Source organism: Heptranchias perlo, chromosome 17 (assembly GCF_035084215.1).
Source record: "Heptranchias perlo isolate sHepPer1 chromosome 17, sHepPer1.hap1, whole genome shotgun sequence".
Lineage (NCBI taxonomy): Eukaryota > Metazoa > Chordata > Chondrichthyes > Hexanchiformes > Hexanchidae > Heptranchias > Heptranchias perlo.
In genome coordinates this window covers 39,609,684-39,622,637 of record NC_090341.1, presented here as the reverse complement: position 1 = coordinate 39,622,637, position 12,954 = coordinate 39,609,684, and the positions used below count along the sequence as shown (strand labels likewise).

General features: G+C 42.6%; 1 protein-coding gene across 4 annotated transcripts in view; it reads left to right on the top strand.

Moving 5' to 3' along the window:
- The window catches only part of LOC137334260 (contactin-4-like), a 1,825,202-nt gene that overhangs the window by 1,569,604 nt on the left and 242,644 nt on the right, over window positions 1–12,954 (top strand). For 3 of the 4 annotated variants that reach the window (XM_067998918.1, XM_067998915.1, XM_067998916.1), the window contains one exon: window positions 8,496–8,616. In XM_067998918.1, the coding sequence (XP_067855019.1) occupies window positions 8,496–8,616 (121 nt within the window). The remainder of the gene's footprint in view (window positions 1–8,495; window positions 8,617–12,954) is intronic. The other variant, XM_067998917.1, reaches the window with a different exon arrangement.

Sequence of the window (12,954 nt, the reverse complement as noted above, 5' to 3'; positions counted from 1 at the left end):
CTACCCCTCTCTCCCCACCCCAATCTACCCCTCTCTCCCCCCCCGATCTACCCCTCTCTCCCCCCCCCCGATCTACCCCTCTCTCCCCCCCCGATCTACCCCTCTCTCCCCCCCGCCCCCGATCTACCCCTCTCTCCCCCCCGCCCCCGATCTACCCCTCTCTCCCCCCCCCCCGATCTACCCCTCTCTCCCCCCCCGATCTACCCCTCTCTCCCCCCCGCCCCCGATCTACCCCTCTCTCCCCCCCGCCCCCGATCTACCCCTCTCTCCCCCCCCCCCCGATCTACCCCTCTGTCCCCCCCCCGATCTACCCCTCTCCCCCCCCATGTTCCCCGATCTTCCGTTCCAGTGCCGGATGACGTTTCGCTCTCTCTCTCTTTCTCTTCCCCTCCCCCCCCCCCCCCCCCCGTCGGCGTTGCAGCTCCTGTCAGCAGCCAGCCTGTCAATCACTTGAACTTTAATCTCCATCAATCACATTGCGATCGCGTCAGAAACAGTAAGTTTTTTTGATTCGGGTTTGCCGCGCGCACCTTCACCCCCCAGCTGCCAACCCACCACCATTTCAAAATTGAGCCCATAGTGTTTCTTATGGGTGAGGATGGGAAATGTTGTCCTTTAGCTTGGGAAGCTAAGAAAATAAAAAGGGTTGTTAAAAGTACTCTGGTTGCTGAAACACTGGCTCTTGTAGACGCAGTGGATATATGTCAGTCAAGATATTTGGCAAGTATCTTGAGTGACATCCTGTATAATGGGAATACTGACGATAATATACCCATTGAATGTTATGTAGACAATCGTTCCTTGTGGGAAAATGTGCACTCTCCAAAAAATGTGAGTGAGAAAAAATTACGGATTGACCTTGCTGGCTTGGAACCACTGCCGGAGAGAAAGGAAATCTCTCAAATTAAATGGGTGGATTCAAGCCATCAACTGTCGGATTGTTTTACTAAAAGAAGTACATGAGCGAAGAAATTATTAGGGGTCGTGGAGAAGGGTTACTTACAATGTAACGCCTTGAATAGTATAAGTTGTATAGAGTATGGAAGTTTTTGATTTTTAAAATTTTTGTTTTTATTGTATATATAATTTTTTTTTAAATTATTTAAAGAGAATCTGTTAATTGTATATATGTGATTTATATCAATTAGTGGTAATTGTAGTCAGGTGGCGGGTATCAATTGGGGACTCTCTTGTATCCATTTATGGGAGGGTGTGTAATGTTGACCTTCGTGTGAATAAAGGCTTGGAAGCAACTGAAGACCAGGCTCTAGTATTCTATCCATCAGCAACTGCCTATCCAATGTATAACACTCAAGCTAACTTGCTTGTGGGTCTCCAGTGACTCATATTATTGAAAATGCCCCAGTTAATAAATCTCAGATAGTTGCAGCTAGGTTACACTGGCCACCCACATTTGATACTCCTGCTTCCCCTTAAGCTTGCAGCATTATTCCACTTCTACACATAAGATGAATACCACAGTACATACCTGCCTGAACATAAAGCAACTTACTGCAGATGCTGGAAATGTGAAACAGAAACAGAGAACGCTGGAAGGATTCAGTAGGTCAGGCAGCATCTGTGCAGAGAAGAGACAAGTTAATATTTCAGGTATGGATCTTTCACCAGAACAGAACAAGGGGAAGGGAGTAGGAAAGACACACGCACACGCGCTCACGCATGTGCACACACACACGCACGCTCATGCACAAGTGCACACACACACACATGCACCCGCATGCTCACGCACACGCGCACACACACACGCACACGCGCGCGCTCATGCACATGTGCACACACACACACACACACACCCGCCCATGCACATGTGCGCACACACACACACACACACACCTTAGGTGGAGAGTAGGAGATGGTTAAGTGGCAGGAATCATGTGACCATAGGAGGCATAATGAGAGAAATCAAAGAAATAAAAGAAATATATGAGATACAGAGAGTGTATGAATAGCTTAAAAAGACGTAGGATAGGCAGGTAGAAAGGGAGAGCAGGAAACTGGTAGAAGAGTAAAGCAGGTTGACACCAAGGGCGCAGGCCATTTTGCCAGTACACTGTTTGGACAGACGATACCCAACCCAAGCGCTGACTTGCTCTTTCCCTCCCATCCCCGAAAATGCTAGCACCCCCACCCCACATTACCAGTGCCCCTTTCCAGAGACAAAATGGGAGCTATAGCTAAGATCTGAAGTTGTTAAAGTCAATGTTAAGGCAAGAGGGTTGCAAAGTGCCGAGTAGGAAAATAAGGAGCTGTTCCTCAAGCTTAAAGCTCATCGAGCTTTATTAGAACAGAATAGAGGGCCAAAGTCAGAGAAGTCAAGTGGGAGTGGAATGAAGAATTGTAGTATAGGCAACAGGGAGTTCCAGGTCGCACTTGTGGAGAGAACAGGTGTTCAACAAAGTGGTCACTTAATCTGCGTTTGGTCTCTCTCCTGCAAAGAAGACCATGAGTAGTGAATACAGTATACTAGGATGGAGGAAGTACACGAAAATTACTGTCTCATCCAGAAGGAGAATTTGGGACCTTGGGAGGAGATGAATGAGCAGGTGTTGCATTCCTGTGTTTGCGTAGGAAGGTGCCAGGGGAAGGAGAGCAAGTAATAGGGGTGATGGAAGAGTGAACCAAGGTGTCATGCATGGAATGATTCCTTTGGAAAGCAGAAAGGGGAGCAAAGGAGACAATGCGTTAGGTGGTGGAATCAAGTTGGAGGTGGCGGAAATGGTGAAGATGATCTGTTGAACGTGGAGGCTGGTAGTGGAAGGTGAGGACAAGAGGGACCCTATCACAGTTCTGAAAATGAGCGACGGAGTGAGAGCAGAAGCATGGGAAATGGGACAGACTTAGTCGAGGATCGTATCAGCCATGTTGGAGGGGAATCTCTGGCTGAGGAAAAAAGAGGACCTTTCAGAAGCTCTGGTGTGGAAGGTGGCACCACAGAGCAGATGCAATGGAGACAGAGAAACTTGGGAGAAGGGAATGGAGTCCATACATGCCCTTGTGTTGTGGTTGTCTGAGTTGGAGAAAGTCAGAGCGCCCAATTGTGTATGGGTAGAAAAACATAAACGATGCATCTGTGGGAACGATATTCAGTGCACCTTGGAGTCACGACTCCTGCCCATAGATTATATTAATAAAAGGATAAGGCAGGGTTTGAACTGATACAATTGATCTTATTCAGAAGAGTTACATTACAGTGAGTGGGAATAGTTTTGTACATGGCAAAAGGGGCCTCAAATAAGATTCATTTGGAGTTAATCTCCACATTCTCTACTGTTTCATTCATAAGGAAGGAACCCATTTCCTCAACTTCAAAAATAAACATAATGTTGGGTGCTAACAGGTTTATTGGCAGGTTTTTTTAAGACCTTTGTTTTCCCTCTCCTTGCTCATATTCTGGGTTCCCATTCCACACACTATCCTAGACCATTGCCGGTGTCCTCTCTCCATGTGGGGAAGCACTTATTTTGTCTTCATGCCTCACTGGTTGAATTAAAATGTAGGAAAATACTTAACAAATTTTCAATAACCAAGATTAAATGGAGATTGGGAAGCATGTAAAATTATTAATTTTTTTTGGTCAGCTGAGTGTCCAATGCACAAAAATACTGCATCTTATTTAAGAGTTTCCATATCAAACTACTTGGCAGTCTACCCACCTGTAAGATTTCTGCTTGCCCAATATGGAGTGTATGCGCTCCCCATAGGGAAAGAGTGTGCACTCCATATTGCCCAGGTTGGCAGGGCTAAGGCTTAGGGTCTCCCAAATGCATACAGAGACTAAGCAACTAAGACTGTGCAGCCTACCAGTACAGAGCACTCATAATCTTTCTGCTATTTGTCCGGTTAGGACCACACCACCCGCTAGGCCACTGCTGAATTTGGGGGCACCCATCACCATAACCAAATTGTTAGCCCAGTGTTCCCGATGGTGAGTGTGGAGCAATAGATCCCTAGGTGATTCTGCCAGAAACAGCAGTGTCATTTGGGAAAAGAAATGCTACAATATTTTCAGAAATTCCTGGAACACACACTCTGACTGTCCCATGCAATGCCACCCATAACATCATTGGTTAAGTCATCGAATAGGATGGATGACAGTGGACAACATTACCTTACTCCTCTCTTGAGAGAAGTGGGTTCTTTGGGTCTGCTATCTATCCCAAGTCGGATCTTGAAGCCATAGTTACACATCCTGGATAAAATACAAGATCTGGCCTTGTACTTCAGCTTCGCCATGAGAGGTGCTTGAGGTATGAGATCAAAAGCCTTAAAAAAAAATGATGAAAGCAATGTAAGTGGAATTCCCCTGAGCCTTTTTATCTTTAATCAGAAAGATAAAATGGTAACCAGTTCATATATCTTGTATTCTCAAGGGAATTTTGGTTAGAAGCTTTCCTATTCAAGTTGCAGAATTAAAAATCCACGCTCTGTTAGAATATTAACTAATGCAGCCTTTATCGCCATTTCTGTTTACTATGCAAGATGCCCCAGATGTGCAATCATCTCTAGAATACATGCACGTACAGTAGGTCTATGCAATGATTTATTTCCACAGAGGACAAGTTGACGAGTGTTACTGATTCTGTACATGCAAATTGGATTTCTTTCTGCTTCTTGAGATGTTTGAAGACACGTTATTCCCAAAAGATTATCAGACATAAAAAAGGCTTTCACTAAAACTCTTCACATCTTTATTATCTGCTGAGTGAACTGTGAAATGAGGTCTGTGTCAGAGTGCGCACATCTGAGCAGGAATCCGAAATTATGTGCAGTAAAAATCATAACCCTGGCTAAGTGCAAACCATTTTAGGACTGGAGTATAATTTCTAGACCAGTCATAAACACAGCCGCCTTTCACTATAGCACTTCGACAGGTCACAAACCCTGAAACACTCATTGTTTCTGCTCAGCACAATCATATGGAAATCAGATGAAATTCAGCCTTCAGGGCTGTTCTGACTGATAGAGTGTGCTGCAGGCAGCCTCTGCCTGTTCCATACCCTTCAAATCTTCAGCTTATCTTACTGGCCTGTTGTCAGTTTATGTTTATAACCCTCAGTGCCGTCCTGCATCAAAATCTGTCAAGTTCTCTTTTGAAGAATCTGCAGACTCCACCTTCACTATCAGAGGGAGGTTTGTTCCTCATGTTGACTCATTCCAGAGCAAGGTTTCTGATAAACACTTACTTAACTCGCAGTTTCTTAAATTTCATAGTGTGGCCTCTTGGTCTGTATTCCCAATTTAATTAATGGTATCCATTCACTTCTGCTTTATTCTCCTCCACTTTTAAAAAAATAAATCTGAATACTTTGCCTTTTATCTTTCGAAAGGGAAACAAGTTAATTTCATAAATCTGTCATTGGAGCTCAACTGCCCTAATCCATGAATCCTTTGTCTTCTTATCTGTACTGTTTCTAATACACCATGTCTCTTTGAAGAGAAAATAGCTGCCAAATGGTCAATTGTAGGGTCTCCATTACCAGGATTAGGATGTTCAATTCGAAATTTAGAATTTTGTCTCTCCCTTTCCAAGAGAGAATATACACCTCGAAGTTCAATTGCGCTGTGCCAATTTTACAGATGTAAAACACATATAATTTCATCCCCCATATACATGCAGCCTCTCCACATTGAAAGCAGTGCAGTTGTCAGCTGTAAGTTCATTTAATTTGAATGTGTGAGCTGACACCAAGAATCACGTTGGATGAGGAGCGCTGACATTGAGATTTGGGTCAACAAGAGGGATGAGGCTGCATCACCAACGTCACCTTTAAATCCAGCAATGATTTTCCAACAGTAAATGCTGATTATGGTGATGTTGCCCTTTTTTTCTCATGACAAACCCTTATTCTGGATGGGAGTTGAGAGCACAGATTTTGATTCTATTCAACACTGCACAAAACTGCAAGTGATTACTAACATAGGCTTTTAAAAAGGCTTTCACAGTAATTAACAAGCCCTTAACAAGCATTGTTTTTTTGTTGTTCCTGTTGCTCTTCTTGCACATATTTCAGGCTGTGAGAAAGACCGAAACTAACCAGAATCATAGAATGATACATCACAGAAGGAATCAAGGGATATGGGGATTGGGCGGGAAAGTGGAGTTGAGGTCGAAGATCAGCCATGACCTTATTGAATGGCAGAGCAGGCTCGAGGGGCCACATGGCCTTCTGCTGCTCCTATTTCTTAAGGAGGCCATTCGGCCCATCGTGCCTATGCCGGCTCTTTGAAAGAGCTATCCAATTGGTCCCACTCCTCTGCCCTTTCCCCATTGCCCTGCAATTTTTTCCCCATCAAGTATTTATCTAATTCCCTTTTGAAAGTTATTGTTAAATCTGCTTCCATCACCCTTTCAGGCAGTGCTTTCCAGATCATAACAACACGCTGCGTTAAACAGAAATCTTCTCATCTCGCCTCTGGTTCTTTTGCCAATTACCTTAAATCTGTGTCCTCTGGTTACCAACCCTCTGCCACTGGAAACAGTTTCTCCTTATTTACACTATCAAAACCATTAATGACTTTGAGCATCTCTATTAAATCTCCCTTTGACCTCCTCTGCTGTAAGGAGAACAACCCCAGCTTCTCTAGTCTCTCCATGTAATTGAATTCCTACATTCCTGGTATCATTCTAGTAAATCTTTTCTGCACCCTCTCTAAGGCCTTGACATCCTTCCTAAAGTGTGGTGCCCAGAATTGGACACACTACTCCAGCTGAGGCCTAACCAATGATTTATAAAGATTTAGCATAACCTCCTTGCTTTGTACTCTGTGCCTCCATTTATAATGCCAAGGATTCCGTATGTTTTTATAACAGCCTTTTCAACTTGTCCTGCCATCTTCAAAGATTTGTGTGTATATCACCACAGGTCTCTCTGTTCCTGCACTCCCTTTAAAATTGTACCATTTAGTTCATATTGCCTCTCCTTGTTCTTCCTACCAAAATGTATCACTTTACACTTATCTGCATTAAATTTCATCTGCCATGTGCCTGCCCATTTCACCTGTCTGCCTCTGTCCTCCTGAAGTCTATTACTATCCTCACTATTTACTACATTTCCAACTGCAAACTTTGAAATTATACCCTGTATACCAAAGTCAAGGTCATTAATATATATCAAAAACAGCAGTGGTGCTAACTCTGACCCCTGAGGGACACCACTGTATACTTCCCTCCAGTCTGAAAACCAATCGTTCGCCACTACTCTCTGCTTTCTGTCACTAAGCCAATTTCGTATTCACACTGCCACCATCCGTTTAATCCTATGGGCCTCAATTTTGCTAACAAGTCTATTATGTGTTACTTCATCAAATGCCTTTTGAAAGTCCACATTACCTTCATCAACCCTCTCCGTCTCTGCTACTTCATCAAAGAACTCAATCAAATCAGTCAAACATGATTTGTCTTGAACAAATTTGTGCTGGCAGTCATTTATTAACCCAAATTTTTCGATGTGGCAATTAATTTTGGCTCGGATTATTGTCTCTAAAAGTTTCCCCATCGCCGACGGCCTGTAGTTGCCAGGTTTATCTCTCTCCCCTTATTTGGTCAGGGGTGTAACATTTGCAATCCTCCAGTCCTCTGACACCAATCACATATCTAAGGAGGATTGGAAGATTGTGGCCAGAGCCTCCACTATCTCCAACCTTACTTCCCTCAGCAACCTAGGATGCATCCCATCTGGAACGGGTGACTTTTCTACTTTGAGCGCTGCCAATCTTTTAACTGCCTCCTCATTATCTAATAACAGAAGAAATATCTGTTATCACTTTTACTTGGTAATTTAGTTGCATCAACTTTTTGTTACCACTTACTAGAGTAAATCAAAACCCAGAGTCCACAAAATTACCATATATTGTCATAAGTCCTGAAACAGTGTATCTTTGTATGGGCATAATTGTATTTAATTTTTTAAATCTCCAAACCAACAGAACAGCAAGTTCACATTTTATTCAATTCATCTAAATGTGGTTTTATAGACTGGATTTGAAATAAACACTGAAAGGAACACAGGAACCAGTATTTGCCTTAAAACGGAGATTTATTAGCAAGCTCCTAGTCTCTGTTTGATTTACAGGATGACTACTATGCTGGCCCTTGTTGAAGTCCTTATTCTGTCCCAGCTGTCCACATATGTATATATTAGTCATGGAAGTTTGAACTGTCCTGCTGCGGACTTCAGACACGGCATAACCAAAAATATCATGGATGCTAACTTCACTTGACATCCAATCTCATGCCCTAGATGGTAATGGAGCAGATTAAGGAAATGAAGCATGGCCTTAATTTTAAATGATAAACCCTAATTTTGCAGCTGATCAGCTGCATCATAGAACAGACATCTGATTCATAGTTCAAAGGAAGCTAAGGAACAAAATATGAAACATGAAACAAAAGTAAGTGCAGTTTACTTGTTTATTGCTCTAAAAATCATGTTCATTTCTGCTATGTTTCTAAGCTTTTGTCTTTTTTCTTTCAGCAGGGATCCTCTGGTGATTTGATGATCAGAAACATTCAGCTTAAGCATGCTGGTAGATTTGTCTGTATGGTCCAGACCACTGTGGACAGTGCGTCAGCTGCAGCTGATCTGATTGTAAGAGGTAAGTAGCCCAATTTACAAAGCAGCTTACTCATTGATATGTAACTCTCATAAAATGGCTGAAAGATATTACTTGGGTTTTTGTTGCTACTGTTTGTAAACATATTGACCATATGTTAACTGAATTATCCTAGATCGTCACAAAATGCAGCCCTCTCTTAATCATCTGGTCTGATACAGAGACCTTTTGACAATTATGGTTTTGAAAACTAGAAAGATAGTCGCATAATAACAATGAAGAAAAATCTCAGAACAACATTTCAAATACAAAACTTTTTATTCTGTTTGAACTACATACATGGTTATTTCTTAAACACTATACAAGAATGTAGTCATGCTGTTTGAAGTTATGATGTGGAGATGCCGGTGATGGACTGGGGTTGACAATTGTAAACAATTTTACAACACCAAGTTATAGTCCAGCAATTTTATTTTAAATTCACAAGCTTTCGGAGAAAATCTCCGAAAGCTTGTGAATTTAAAATAAAATTGCTGGACTATAACTTGGTGTTGTAAAATTGTTTACAATTGTTTGAAGTTAACCTAAAGAGCTGGCTTTTTAAACAGTACTGGAGGAGTATCCTTTAGGTCTATATTTTCTCTCTCCCCTTATTTGGTAACATATTTTTGTGGAAATTTCTTTGTACAGTGGAAATATTTTTTTTTGCAGCATTTTCTCTTGTCGAGTTTAAGGTTCAGGAATTCTTTAACTGCACCCATCAGTAAGTTGGTGCACTACATCTGTCATAGTGCTAGTTTGACACGTGCTAAACAACTGAATGAACAGCTTAACTTGTAGAGAAGTGGAAGAAGTTGTTCATCTAGTGGTACGTCAGCAAAGTTGAAGAACAAAGGCAGTACTAGCAAGAAATTGTCATTAGTCTTGGTTTACTGCCCTGGACATTAAGGTTGTCCCTGGGGGAAATGCATATAGCCCTCAGTGAGCCCAGTATCAGAGCTCAACCAACCTCGATGACAGCCCTCAACAGGTCCCCATGAGCAGCCATTCAGGTGAGCGTTAATGACAGTCCACACAAAAAAATGAATGAATTATACTTCCTGCTGAGAAGACGACCGAAATGGAGTGAATGGAAATAAATTGCAGGTGGCATTATCCTTGGTATTTTTAAGACCATAATGATGTACATGACATTAACTGAAACTGAAATGGATCAAGTTGTGGCTGACACATCAGTTGTAAGTTACTTGATTTTTGATGAGGACTTATTCATTTAACTCGCCCCTATTTTAGAACTGACCTAACAAAGCACTTACAGTTGAGAAGTCAGATACTTGTAAAATGGAAAGGATGATAGTAAACGAGGAATAAAGAATGAAATGAATGAATAACGTTCCCAGTTCAGCAAGTTTTTCACAATCATTAACAATTTCTGACCAGGTTGATTCTTCCATTCAACACCTTCATCTGTTATATGTCTCTCAGCACTTTTACGGTTGGGGAGATTTCACAGAGTAATGCTGCAAATAGATTTTTGAGTCTATGTAACAGAGATTTCTTTACACCTTACACCACGGACCAGGCTTTAAAAGTCGAATCACAAAATGTTTTTGTCTCAGTGGCCTGTTTGAACCAGAGTGGAGCTTCATAACCTCACGTCTTATCCATCAACAGGGTCACTTCTCTTTAACAAAACTGCCCACCTCTACTTCATCTCACCCCAACTGCAGCTGAAACCCTAATCCACACATTTGTTATATCAAGACTTGACTTTTCAATGCTGACTTCCCGATATCCCCCCTACTTGCCCAGAACTTCACAGCCCTGCATTCTGTCCCACATTAAATCCTGCTCGTCCTTTCTCTCCTTGGCAATCTCCACTATCTCCCTGTCCTCCAATGCACCGAATTAAAAATTCTTGTCCTTGCCTCCAAATCTCTCCATGGCCTGGCCCATTCTATCTCTACAACCTCCACTAAACCTACTTGCCAGCTCATGTCCTTCAGTCTCTCAATTCTGGCCTCCTGTGCATACCTTGTTCCACCTCCCAACCCACGCCCCCTGGCTCCTGCTCCATCTCCGGCAAAGCCTTGAGCCCCTCAGCCCCCACTCTCGGGACCTTCTGCCCCAAAGCCTCTTTAGCTTGCTCTTTCTTACCTTGCCTTTAAGAGCTTCTTCAAAATTTATCTTTTCAATGATGCTTTTGCTCATCTCTCTTAATTCTTCTATGTCTCTATGCAAGACACTTTAGGATATTCTATGATGTTAAAGGCTTTAAATAATTGTGATTGCCATGCTGGAATACTAGGTTGCAAAATTTAAAAATCTTAATGGATTTGAAAAAGCAATAATAATGCAGTGAAATGATGTAAAGCAAGAGCCCAACATCATGATTTGCAGTTCAAAGGTCAGTCAGAACTTGCAACCGAGGTAATAAACTTATTTCAGGTCCTTATCTAAAAGTATTTAGCATTTCTTTCTTCCTTTAGTTTTAAGAGAAGCTATGGAGGAATGGAATTTGTTCTGGATATGGCTGAAGTCCACTTGTCAGCAATAAGCAGGTGGCAGCTGTTTGCAGCAGCTAAGAAAAATTGGTGTCATTAATGAAAGATAATACTCAGCAGTCATTAAAAGGCAGGAATCGCTATATACTGAAAAAAAATACAAATTCAACATATAATCCATAACGAGTCCTATCTTAACAGTTATTAATTGAATGTTTGCTCGATTTTTTCACAAATGGAATGTATTTATCGAGTCGCTGACTGAGTTATGAGTTACAAGTGCTTCGTAGCTGCATACAAGTCCCCTACCATGCAGTGGCCCTTGACAGGGCTGTTTTTCTAAACACCGGTTCTTCCTCATTCCGCCTTGAGACAGAAATGGTGAATTCTCTTATCTCCTATTACCGATTGTCACTCCAAAATGAACTAATTGAAATGCCAGTCTGCTGACTGCTCCCAGTTCTTCTGTCACTATTAAATCTTCAATTCCTAAGTAACATAGACCGTGAATTTAACTCCAGGCGGGTTTTGGGCAGGTGGGTAGCGAGCTGATTTGGAAACTCACTTGCTGCTCCAGAAATGAGACCGGGGCTATTTAAACTCCCAGGCGGGAAGGCGTGTGGAAGCGATGGAAAATAGCGTGTTCCGGTGGCCTGACTGGCTTTCACCTGGTGGGAAAGTGGTGGCACTTTCCCGGAACAGGCCTCGGTTAAAATGAAGGCATCGGGACCCGACATGCATATGTAAAAAACAACCCTGCAGCTTTGGGTGGGTGTCCTTGTCGCCTGCTCAGTAGAACAGGTTAAAATCCGGAACAGTGGGATTCTGGCGGCTAAGTAACCGGGATGATTTTAACTGCCCACCTGCCTGGTTTTCACTGGGCGGGTAAGGTTAAAATCCACCCCCTAGAGACTGAATCCAGAATGAGATTTCCAAGTATTCGATTTTCTGCCCAACTCTTGCCTCCTGTTCCCTCATGAAGGCATGCCAGGATAAATTTCTATACAGCTCACTTGCTCTCTGGTACCCCAGTAACCATTATTCTGGATTGAACCTTGACAGTATAAGCAGGCTATTGAACCCCAGAGGAATTGACAGTCTTGTCCTCATCCAACATCTACAGAAGCAAACTTCCAGCAGGAGTCATGGGCAGAAATTTGGGCCAGTTTATCTCTCCTTAATCCAGGGACATTAAGACCAGTTGTGATTCTCCTGCTGGCACCCTGATTGGAGTTCAACTAACTCACTACCAACCAAGCATCAAGCTCAGAATCTTTCTAATGACAGAGTACCACAACATGTGGAACTGAAGGGCTTACATTTCAAGGAATGTTGGAATATTAAGGTGGGAAACTGTGGAAGATTGGAGAAATTCAAGGGCCTATTAATGGCTGACTATATTCAAGTGAACATGGAACAGATTTGTTTATTCTGTGGGTAGATTCTCATCACAAGATGGATATTTACATATGTGATATGTAAATTGAATGTATCATTGCCTTCCCGCTCTTCTGTAACTCCCTGTTCGAATCACTCCATTCTGGCTTGTGACCTCACAGCACTGAAACAGCCCTAACTAAAATAACTAACAACATCCTCTGTAAGGTTGGGTGCTTTACCCCTCTGCAACCTTCAGCTTGGTGGACCATGACATCTTCCTCCAAACCCTATCCTCCATCCTGCAGCTTTGTGAGACCCCCCTTGCATGGTTCCATTCCTCTGTATTGAACATAGCCTGAGCATCTCCAGTGGTGGCTTATCTTCCCATCCCCACAGCATCACCTCTGAAGCCCCCCTGAAGATCCATTCTTGGCCCCCTCCTATCCCTCAATATGTTCTGCCTTTCTGTGATATTATCCAAAAGAGTATGGTCAGC